This window comes from Ursus maritimus, unplaced genomic scaffold (assembly GCF_017311325.1).
Source record: "Ursus maritimus isolate PB19 unplaced genomic scaffold, ASM1731132v1 scaffold_2, whole genome shotgun sequence".
NCBI classification, from domain to species: Eukaryota; Metazoa; Chordata; class Mammalia; order Carnivora; family Ursidae; genus Ursus; species Ursus maritimus.
Genome location: NW_024424452.1, coordinates 69,855,367 through 69,866,469, shown reverse-complemented (window position 1 = coordinate 69,866,469; position 11,103 = coordinate 69,855,367). Strand labels below are relative to the sequence as shown.

Sequence of the window (11,103 nt, the reverse complement as noted above, 5' to 3'; positions counted from 1 at the left end):
GCCATCAGGGCTGGGCTCCCAAGCCGGGGTGGGGGTGCAGGGCTGAGGCCGGGGTCCCCTCACAGTGCCGAGCTGAGGGTCAATGGCTCCATCCCAGCAGATGCCTCCAACAGAGGCCTCGTGGCCAGTGCCCCTTTAGAGCAGGCGCCGTCCTGACAGAAGGACCCAGGCCCACAGGGTCCTCCGTGTCTTCTAGAACCCCCTGCAGAACAGTCGCTGCCCAGGCCACACGCACTGGCCGCGGAGGGGCTCTCATACGTCGGCGCAAGGGCTGAGGGCTATCTGGCCCATCCCGGGCTCTGGAACCTGCCTTCCCTTTGGTCCCCCACTCTGCACCCCCACAGCCCCCACCCCATACTCACTCGGTCTGCAGGTTTGCTATCGTCGTCCTCCCAAAACTGTAAGGGTCTTTGTCTGCAGAGAAGAAGACACTTAGTTCCAGGGTCAGGCTAGGGGAGGGGGAGGGGCCCGGCAGGAGACCCTGACCAGCCGTGCTGTCTTTTCAGAGCTCCCACCAACCAAGGCCTCTGCTGCACCGACAACTTCTTCCCAACCCCCCATGTGGGGAAATCAACGTTCGAATCTGAGATTCCTGCGACATTCCTTGAGACGTCTAAGGTCATCCTAAGCTGAGAATCACGGGGCATAAGAAGTGGTGCCTGGCCGGCTCCGTTGGCAGAGCGGGCGACTCTTGTTCTTGGGGTCATGAGTTTGAGCCCCACGGTGGGTGGAGAGATTACTTTAAAAAAAAAAATTAAGAAAAAAGAAAAGAACAGAGTGGATTCGTGATGGCGTTTTGGAAGCTGGCTTCCTGCGGTTGCTTGGAAACACTGTTCCACGCTCCGATTTTGACTCTGAGCATCAGGAACGTTTTCCAGATCCACTCATGATGGCCTCCTGATTGGTGGGGGCAGGAAAGTGTAAAACACTCTCCAAAAGCCCCTGATTCAACAGATCTCAGGGTTTTATTCCTCTTACTCAGAATCAGAAATTGACAAGGGGGCCCCAGCTCTTGGCTGGGGGGGTTCTTCTCCAGACCTTTGGGCAGAGGGGAGAGTTCCGAGAGTCACCCCGAGGACTCATGTCTGAATGGGAGCATGTGTCCTGGGGTTCCGCCCTATCACAAGGTGCCCCATGGCTCTACCCGGGCCCAACTCAGGACGAGGGGTCATTACCCAGCAAGTCCCCCGAGAGGTTGACAGGCAGGATGATGCACAGGGACAAGCAGCTGACCACCACCAGCAGGATGATGAGGTGTCTCTGGAAGGACAGGTAGTGGATGGCGTCCTCCCCACACCACTCCAGGATCTGGTCATCGCTGGCCAAGACACGCACATGGAACCTCAGTGAGCGGCAGCAACAGGCCAGCCACGGGTGACCTCACTTAATCCTCGGGACCATCCCGGGAGGCGGAGTCCCATCCCACCCCCGCTGCTCTACATACGAGGACACGGAGGCACAGCTAGCGTCCCGGGTCACACGGCTTGTGCAGACACGGCTAGGAGGGGACTCCGTAGCCTGCCCCGTTAGCCCCGCACCACGCGCCCGGGAAGCTGCCATCCCCAGAGCCATCTGTGCAGGGGCGAGGTGCGGAAGCTCAGCTACCCCGCAGCCCCTCCCTGCTGCTATGAATAGGCAAAGCCCCTGACAACAGGGCGGCTGGGGCTCTCCTGCCGCCAGACTTGCAGCCACCGCTCTTTCCGCGGGCTCCCCCTCAGGCAAGCCGCGAGGGAGAGGCAGTGGGGGAGCCGGTCCTTGAAGCATTCGGGCTAGGCCCTCTGCTGCCCCAACTTCTCCCTGCGTCCTGCCTGGGGGCGGGGGGGGGGTGCAGGGGCCCCACAGGTGCTCCACCCTTTCCTGGGTGCCATATTTGGAAGCTCCAGCTGGCTTGGGGACCTGGAAAATTCCAGGGGCCGACAGCCAGATTTCCGTGCCACAGAAGCAGACAGGGGAATCTCCCTCTTTCCTACTCTCCTGGAAGGGAGGTACCCCGGGGGTCCGGCTTCTGGAAGGAAGACGGGACCAAGTAGTGAATGAATGAGCAATTCTCATCCACAGTGTTTCTGGGACATGTCTCTGACTTCCCCATCTTGTTGGGATCTTGCTGGGAAAGGGAATTCTAAGGAACCTGTGGGCCTCTTTGAATGTCGGTTGTAATGTTGGCCGTGAGCAGCTGTTAGAATTAAATTGTAGCCTCAAAAACGTCAGTGTTGTCCTTTCTGGGACAGGAAAAGAGGAGAAAAACCCAGGGAGTTGAGATGGGAAGCACATCTGACACAGCATCGTGGTGACAAAGCAGGATATAGGGCGGTCCCCAGGACAGCCTCTCCATGAGAAATGCGTGTCCATGCAGGGGAGGGGGACTGAAGGGGACACAGAACCACAAAAACAGGGCACAGGGAGAGGAGCCAGCTGTAGAGCAGATCTGCCCACAGCCTTTGCGGGTTACCATGGAAATGATGAGTCAGAGTCCGGTGCTGCCCTGCCGGTCCAGGGGGGTGGGGTCCCCAGCCCAGGGGCAGGGGCATGGCCTGAGCCCCACCCCGCCACCGCCTCCTAGAGTAGCCAACCCAAGAACACGCCCTGGGCATCTCTCAGGGGGAGGATTCTAGGTGACCTCAAATTCCTTCTTACTGATTCTTTTCCTTCTGCTGTATGACTTCCAGCCTCAGGAGAATTGCCTCCTAGTGACGCGATTTGGCGGTAGTGGAGAAGGGTGGGGTTGGCAAACCCACCTCTCCCACCACGTCACCCTGGGCCCCTTGTACAGTGGGGAAACTGAGGCCCACAGACAGGGCCGTCCCCGGCATCCCGTAACTGCCGTGTATCACCAATTCCGAGAGGTCCTTCTCACGTCTCGGCACTCTGAAAGGGAGCCCCCACGATCGCTGCAGACCCTAGCTTGCTAGGATTTTTCTCCGCAGGCCCCACATTTTAAAAACAAGTCAGCTTTCAACCCAGTGAGGTGAGTGTACTAAAGCATCGTTATTTCTCCTCTTTGCACTAAATCAGACACGGAAGCCCGCCGGGAAGAGCCTCCTTCCAGGCCTGCCGGTGTTAAATACTAAGGAGCCACTGATCCTGCCTAGAGCACAAAAAATTAGTTTTGTGGGCTTGTGCAGGGGCTGTCTGGGGCCCCCTATTCTCAGCCCCCCATACTGCTTTGGACCTGAGCCGAGAAGCAGTTAAGAGACCCCATCTCGGGGTTGAGCATTTTGGCTCTTTCCTCCTCACTGGTCAAACATGCAAAAACCCACCCAGACAAAGATAAACACTCCCCCACTCCCCCTACACGCAGGCACCGGTGCCCCCGGGCTATACTCACTGCAGGCGGAAGATGGCGGTCAGCCAGGGGCAGCATCCCTGCAAATGCAGACAGCGGGGGTCAGCCGCGAACGTGTGTGTCTCTGGGAGGCAGATGTGATCGTCTATGACATTAAGTAACCACCCCTAAGCTCCCACGGTGTGAAAGCAACACTTCATCCCAGATTCAGCAAGCTACCGCATGTCCCCAAACCGACAGGGTCTCCACGCTCCCAGTCCTCTGTGACAGGCACCCCATGCCTGTAAGAACCTCTTACGCTCTGACGATCTGCGGAATCATACAGGCTCCAGGGGCAAATGCTAAACTTGAAGAGAGAGCTGACGGGAGCTCAGGGCAGCCATGGAGAAGCTTCTGTGGGCTTCTGGTTGGTTGTCCCGAATGACTGGCTGAGACGTGGGACAGACGCAGGGAAACAAGCCTCACGGATGGGACAGTCCACCCCGGAGTGGGGTTATGGCGGGAAGAGGGGGTCTGTGGGTTTTACAGCCCATGGCGTCTCTTACACATAATTCTCCCTCAAGCTGGGCTGTCCCCCCGGCCAGGAGACACATGCATTCAGTCGTCATCCGTTCAGGGCAACAGGGCCGGGTAAGGCATGGTTCCTGCCCACATGTGGCTCAAGCCAGCAGCAAGTCAACAACAAGCTGTCACACTTGTCCCTGAGTGTGATCACAGAGACGAGTGCTAGGACCACGGGGGATTCGGGAGCCCTCTGCCGGAGAGCTGTCCCGTCCTGGGCCCCCCAGCTGCGTCTTCCCTGCATACATCCTACATCCAGGGGGCTTGGTCGGTGCCGGGAAGAGCTGTCACCAGCACTGGCCACTCAGGACACAAGGTCCCGGGTCAGCTGCTGAACAGGTGCACGGCAGCCCTCCCCGCCCCCACCACGGCCGCGGCCGCACCGCTCCCCGCAATACCAACCAGCTCGCTTTCAAAATCTTGTTGCCCGAAAGAGGAAGACGATGACAATCTCTGGAATCTGGAGTCACTAGAAACACAAAAGGGAAGAAAGACAGCAAATTATTTTTCAAAGTCTACCACGGACGTCCAGTACGTTGCCGCCTCGTGGAGCTCCGGACCAAAGCTACGAGCCCTGCTCAAAGTCCGGCACGAAATGTCACTCGGCCCGTGAAACGTGCAGACAAGGGCGACGACCACACCTGGGCACGTGAGACGTGAAACTCTAGCTCACGGGGACGAGGGACAAGGGCTCGGGCGTTAGCGCCCTGGGGCCCCAGCACCGCGACGGGCCTACCTAAGGACGTCAGAGTGCCGATGTCTGCGGTCCGCATCCCGAGGTGTTAAATAAAACTTGGAACGAAAGCCGAATTTTATCCGACCTACGGCACTGCCGGTCGTAAGGGACGTATTTTGTGCCTTTGCTTTCACAAGTGCCAGCGCTGAGGCCGCAGGGAAGGAAGGTCTGGGTACACGCCGCGCCCCTCCCGCACGGACCATGTTTCAACACAACGGCCCGTGGAGCAAGAGCGGCGGGTGTCGCCTGGGGAGCGCCCGAGGAGGCCGGGGCGGGGGCGGCCTGGACACGCGTGCATTGCCCCCACGGCTTCCTATTCTGCATCTGACACAAGGTCCAGGCTGTATGGCAGCAGCTGGGGTTCGAGATGCCGTGCGCAGGCCTAGAATCCAATCCCCCCTTCGGGTGTCACAAGCTGTCAGAGCCCGGGGGGTCTGACCAAGGGGGGCCCTGTTCCGTCACAGACTCACCCGCCGCTGGCCAAGCAAGGGCCACCAGCCCACACCGACCCCGAGCGAGGACAGGGGCAGCTCCCCTAACCCGCCTCGCCTCGTCCCCAGCCCCAAGCTAGCTCATCTCAAAGAGGAGACACTTGAAAATATTCAAGGTGGGAAAGACAACTGGCACCCCTCTCAGGTGATGACGAAAGCCCCACGTGGGCAAAGAGCTGGATTTCCTCCACAGCCTGAAGCCAACAGCACTTCTCGCACAGGCCTGGCAGCGACACGATGGAGCACCAGCGTCACGTGCGGGCCGCCAGCTGGTTCCAGTGACTCACACACACACACACACACACACACACACACTGAAGGTGATGTGTCTTGGTTACCTGTCTGCTTCTGACACCAGGGCAATGCGGCCATAATCCCAGAATCTCCTTCTTATGATGGAAAACACCAAAATTAAACACTAAAAGGAGAAAAGAAACCAAATCAGGTGACTTCTAATTAGAGAGAGTCAGATGTCTTAGAGGCAAAGCCCACTGGCCTCAGGTCAGCAAGGCTGGGAGGGCCCAGAGAGGGTGCAGAGCTGCCCAAGGCCACACAGCTCCACGGTCGGTCCGATGCTCTGCCCACCCCCTTTGCCGGCACCAGTGCCCGAGACACGACAGCCATCCACGCTGCGCTGGGCTTCCCCTGGCGTCCTCCTTGTCCCACGCATTGGCCCCGTTCTCTGCTCTCAGGGCGGCGTCAACAGCCACGACCTTCCCCAGCCCTGCCCAGCCTTCTTCTGCTCCTGAGCAGGAGGACAAGCTCCGGCCCCACAGCTGCCCTGGGGAGCAGCCTCCCTCTTCACTTGACACAGACGTGCGTGTTTAATGACAAGCCCTGGCCTGAGCCAGCAGCGGTGACACCTTTGCTTGATGTTTGGTTCTCCCGGAGGGGCCATGCCCACCGGTGCTGGGCCTCCACCAGCTGGGGCCCTGCGCTCATCCCTCTAACCCCTCTCGAAGATCTGTACATTCTAGCTCTCTCCTCCCTCCCCACACCTCCGCCCTGGCCGGGCCTCAGACCCGCTCTGGCCTCTCCCCGCTCCCTGGACAGGCTCCCTCCCTTCAAGGTTCAGGGGGGCTGAGAGAGAGCCATTTTTCATTAACACAACCCTGCCAGCCCCAGTCAGGAGCTGAGCTTCTAAATGTCGGTTCTGTCTCCCTAAAGCCAGCACCCCAGAGCGGCTGGGCGCCTCCTGCTGAGGAATGAGCTCAAGGTGGGCGGGGAGGCGGCGATACCATCTCCAGACGCAGGTGACTCACGTCGCAGGGTAAACTTGAAGGCTGCGGGCAAGTGCCTGGCCTCCTGCCCAGGCCGCTGCCTTCTTGGGGTGTGGACATTTCCCACGCGCCCACGTTTTCCAGGCCCCTCTGGCTCCCAGCCGCACCCCAGAATGCCCCATGATAAAAATCCACCGCCGCCAGCAACTCCCTCCTCAGCCACGTCCACCTCCTGCTCCAGACGGCTCTCCTTGGCCCGCAGTCTCCGGGGCCCCCTCCGTGAATCCCACCAACCCTCGACGCCATCCCCGCACTCCGATCCTCCCCCCGCCCCCCACCCACCGAGGCTCAACCCACAAATGGGTTTTGGCTCCAAGACCCGGAGCCCCTTCTCACAGAAGCAAGCAGAGGGGCATGCGGGTCCCATCGCAGCCTGGACAAGTCCGCAGCAGAGGAACAGGGGAGACCTGAATCCTCGGGAGAACTCCCCCCCTTCCCAGGAATAATCTTCGTGCCCGCTTATGTTCATACCCCCCCCTTTCTCTTGGGGCCCGCAGGCCACCCCAGTCCCTTCTCCCAGGCCCACCCAAGCCCAGCCTCTGGCCCAAAGCGGGGTGTCTACACCCTCCACCCCCGTCCCACCCCATTTACTCTGATGGGCTCTGTCACACATTGGGAGAAGACATCAGGAGGCACCGGCCAGCCCAGGGGCAGGCAAAGGAAGGTGTGTCTGACCCCAGTACCTGCCCCCTGGCCAAAGGTGGCTCGGCACAGGGCAGAAAGATGGTATAACTCACACCAGGGGGTGTTTGGGAACGAGGAGGTCTACACTAAAGAGAGGCCACTGCACGGGCCAGCTCTGAGTAGGGTGGGCCTTTTCCAAGGTCTGTCCTTTTCTCCACGGCTGACCCCCTAAGAGGCCCAGGACCCAGTGGGGACAGGAAGTGATGTTTCTAAGCTGGGAGGTGCGGCCACTCTAATTCGAACCCACACCTTCCATTCACACCTCTTGTCCCTGCGGATCCCCCCCCCTCCCCAGGCCTCCCCATGTGACAGGCTGCTAAGCCAGGGGACACTCGTCATCAAAGGGCTCTTTCCCTGCAGAGCACAATTGGATCTTCTCCAGAAATCTCGGAGGTAAGAATCATGACGTCTGCTGTACAGAGGCCATGGTCACGGGTCACGGTCACAGGAGGTGAGCAGCAGAGCTGGCATCTACCCTCAGGTATGCCTGGCTCCTCACCTGACCTTCCCACAAGGCCCAGGGGCAGGGGGAGGGGGACACGATTCAGGAGGGGTCTCACCAGGAAGCAACCGACGTCTATGAGCAGGACTGTGGGGACGCCCCCGAAGGTGACCCCCTGCAGCACGGTGCTGTTTTTGGCCGAGTTGTAGCAGTAGGAGTCGTTGGGCTGGTCCCCGATGCCCAGCCGCTCGCGCATGGACACCGCCTGGGGCTGCCACAGCTCCAGGGGCGGACGGCCGGTCATCGTGCCTGTCCTCCCTGGAGAGCAAACCCCGGCCGACCGTCAGGGCGTGGACCCCCTGCAGTCTCCCCGGCCTGCTCCGGCAGAGGCGAGGGGGGGGGCAGCAGCAAGGAGTCAGGGAGCGCCGGACACCAGGCTCCACGTGCCTGGCAGAGCCCACGAGAATAGCTCCATTGTGGGAACAGTCCCAAGGGTCAGATGGGGGGATAGGGTGGCTCGTCCGGACACAGCTGGCAGCCTCCCCGGAGTGGGTGAAGGGGAAGGAGGGGAGGCCGGGCCTGCTAAGGAAGCATCCTGTGGGAGCCCCTGGGAGCTCTGGAGGGCAGGCGGGGGGCAGACGGGGGGAGATGAAGGTGGGAGGAAACACAGGAATGAATAAATAAGAGGGGACATCCAAGTATGCGACAGCGGTTGGTCCCCTGGCCACAGACAGGCCCCCGGCCCACTGCTCCCGGGACATCCAGCTGGGACCTCGGGCGCAGGCCACGCTACTCACTTGGAACTCAGGCTCGGGGGCTCTAGGGAGCTTGTCAGCGCAGAGTCGGCCGTCAGACCCAGCCTCTTCCTGCCATGCCACGCTCCCCGTCTGGCACGATGACAAACACATATTAGTTCAGCGAAGGCCCAGAAGGGGCAGCCAGAGGAGGCAAAGGCGGCGGGGCGGGGGGGAGATGGAGGAGGATGGGAAGGAGGGAGGGGGACTCCGCAGGGACCCCTGGAGCACACCCCCAGCTCTGTCGTCTCACCCCCACCCTCCTGGGCACCCTTGGTCTAACTGGAAGGCCCAGCATTCCCAAAGCAAATATCACTCCCGGCGGTTGCTGACCTTTCCTTTCCGAGGCTCCTGGCACCCCGTGAAGCTAATGGAAATCTCCGGTGTTTGTCTCCTGACACCCAAGGCCCCAGAGGTAGTGCCCAAGTTCTGGCCCCCTTCTCACGCTGCCTGTGGCTGAAGAGCCAGCAGAGACACTGGACGAGCCTTCCTCAAGCTCCCACCTCCCCACATCCGGCACGACTCTTTGTCAGGGGGCCCTGCTAGGTCTGGTATTTCTTTTTCCCTTTTTTTTTTTTTAAGATTTTCTTTCTTTATTTGAGAGAGGGAGCACATGAGTGGGGAGGGGGGCAGAGGGAGAGGGAGGGAGAGAGAATCTCAAGCAGACTCCCCACTGACGAGGACCCCGACACGGGGCTTGATCTCACAACCCTGAGATCACTATCTGAGACAACATCAAGAGTTGGACGCTTAACTGACTGAGCCCCCCAGGCGCCCCTAGCTCTGATATTACTAGCCTGTTACAGAAACAAAACTCTTGGGGACAAGAAGAAAAGGTACAGACAACCCAACCAGGTGTTTGCACTACCTGGGAATGCTGCTGGGGTGTGTATGGGGTGGCGAGCGCCACCTCTGACCCCTGGGGCTGGCTGGCTTGGGGACAGTCTCACACACACACAGGACAAGAAGCTCAGGAAGGGGATGGGGGTGGCAGGTCCGAGGACCTGGGAGGATCCCCCAGAAGGCTGAGTCACTTTCTCACCCCCATAAGAGACTTGGCGATGGCTGGAAGATATGAGGCCAGAGCCTTGGCGCTGGTGGCTCGGAACAGAGTTGCAAAGGCTACCTCTGGGAGACAGATCCTGTTGCTTTCCCTGCTCTAAATGTCACCCAGCGGCACCACCCCGACAGCAGGGTCCGGCCTGATACCATGAGGCCAGTGCCCGCCCCTCCCGCCCCACACTCACCAGAAGGAAGGGCAGAGGGCGCGTCCCCCCAGAGGCCCTCACTTGGAGCCGGCTCCGGCTTTGGCTCTGGCGCGGACAGAGGCAGCCCCAGCCACTTTCCAAGACGCCTCGGGCCTGCTACTCATTTCCTGCAGGGCCTTCCTGCCCCCAGGACCAGGGAGCACCAGCCTTCACAAGCTTCCCTAAGGAACACAGATGGCCCGAGTCACCGGGAGCCGCCGTTTCCAGGTTGGCGCACTGCCCTAGGTTCACACCTGCCCCAAGTCTCTGAGCTCAGACACCCCCAGGGGGCCTCTGGCTTTTCCCAAGGGGCTCCCCGACTCTGCTCTCCCCCCAGCCCCCAGAACTGGTTCTGGGCCCTCTCCCATGCTGCTTGCTCCTCTCTCCTCCTCCAACATCAGCAGCCTCTCCCCTCTTCTCTGGCTCCAGCAGCTGCTGGGGACTGGGGAGTGTCCACCCTACAGGGGCAGGGGTGACCGTGGGCTCCGGGTCAACCTCTGAGTCCAGGACCTCATCGGAGCCCCAAGGGCAGCTGCTGTCCAAGTGCTAAAGTCAGGAGAAGGAACACAGAACAGACACAGAAGGCCTGAAAGGTGACGTGGGAAGAAAAAAAATCACCCTCCTAAAACGCTCACAGAGGGAGTACTGTCCTTGGGAAGTGGCGGCTCGACCGGAGTTCTAGAAGAGTAGAGGCCCTGTGGGAGGAAGTTACCTGTGGCCTCCCTTCCTCCTTCAGCTCCAGGCACACCTCTAAGTCGCTTTCCTGCTGCCAAACAGGCTCCCCAGGGTGGATTTACAGAGTTGGGTAAGAGCTCGTGAGCTCAGCCAGCCAATACTGCCAGCCTGGGAGGGAGCCTCGGGGCGCCCCAGACCGTGGCCTGCCAGGTCAGCCCCTTCCAGGGCAGGCGCCCAGGGCAGGGCAGAGCTTTGGAGGCCCGCCACCGTCTCAGACCTTTCAGCTCAACTGTCCCTGTGCTATACACAGGTCACATCCAAGTTCTGCTGAAACATCCCGGTGCCTCCAGGACCAGCTCCCCTGCATCTTCCTGAACAGACAAGCTCTGACCTGGCAGCTGGGGGCACAAGCACCACAGGGCAGCCCTACCGGGCTGGGGAGGGGGCAGGGAGCTGGCTCAGTGGGGGGAGCCAGCAAGTAGGCCCCACGGCCGCAGGAGCCCGCCTGGCCCTGACTTCACCCACGGGCAGTCTTCCCCTATTTGTAGATCCATTTCCGTTCCTTGCAGAGAGCTTTCTAGTAACCCGAGGGTAGGAGAGGCAGGCTCACCGCCGCAACCCTGCAGCCAGGGGAGCAGCAGGTGACTCAGGACCCCCGCTCCAAGTTCATTCAGCCCGTGTGCACCCCAGTCTGGTCATAGCCATCGGGACGGAGGGCTGAATCCAACAGCTGGTCTCAAACTCGCCGCCCACACTAACCCACTGTCCACCTGAGCTGGCAGCAAGGATGGGCCCCTGACCAACAGCACACCTGACCATCGACACCTTCCTTCCAGAAAAGCCAGCAGAATGTTGCAGGAGGTGTGCGGCCCTGTCGGTCTTGCAAGAAGGCCCCATGCAAATTCAGGGT

The 11,103-nt window shown here is 60.5% G+C and overlaps 1 protein-coding gene across 3 annotated transcripts in view; it reads right to left on the bottom strand.

The window, feature by feature from the left end:
- TMEM63A (transmembrane protein 63A) overlaps positions 1 to 10,886 on the bottom strand; it is a 24,087-nt gene extending 13,201 nt beyond the window's left edge. Inside the window, exons 1-8 of one of the 3 annotated variants that reach the window (XR_005836341.1) lie at positions 9,519 to 10,886; positions 8,275 to 8,364; positions 7,596 to 7,795; positions 5,410 to 5,489; positions 4,247 to 4,313; positions 3,326 to 3,363; positions 1,176 to 1,318; positions 363 to 414 (exon numbers count right to left, since the gene is read on the bottom strand). Coding sequence is in view for 2 of the 3 variants with exons in the window: in XM_040636119.1 (XP_040492053.1) it covers positions 363 to 414; positions 1,176 to 1,318; positions 3,326 to 3,363; positions 4,247 to 4,313; positions 5,410 to 5,489; positions 7,596 to 7,781 (566 nt within the window). In the remaining variant the exon portion in view is untranslated. Of the gene's footprint in view, positions 1 to 362; positions 415 to 1,175; positions 1,319 to 3,325; positions 3,364 to 4,246; positions 4,314 to 5,409; positions 5,490 to 7,595; positions 7,796 to 8,274; positions 8,365 to 9,518 lie in introns of those variants that run through there. The other 2 variants (XM_040636119.1, XM_040636120.1) reach the window with 2 other exon arrangements.
- Between the last annotated feature and the right edge of the window lie 217 nt (positions 10,887 to 11,103).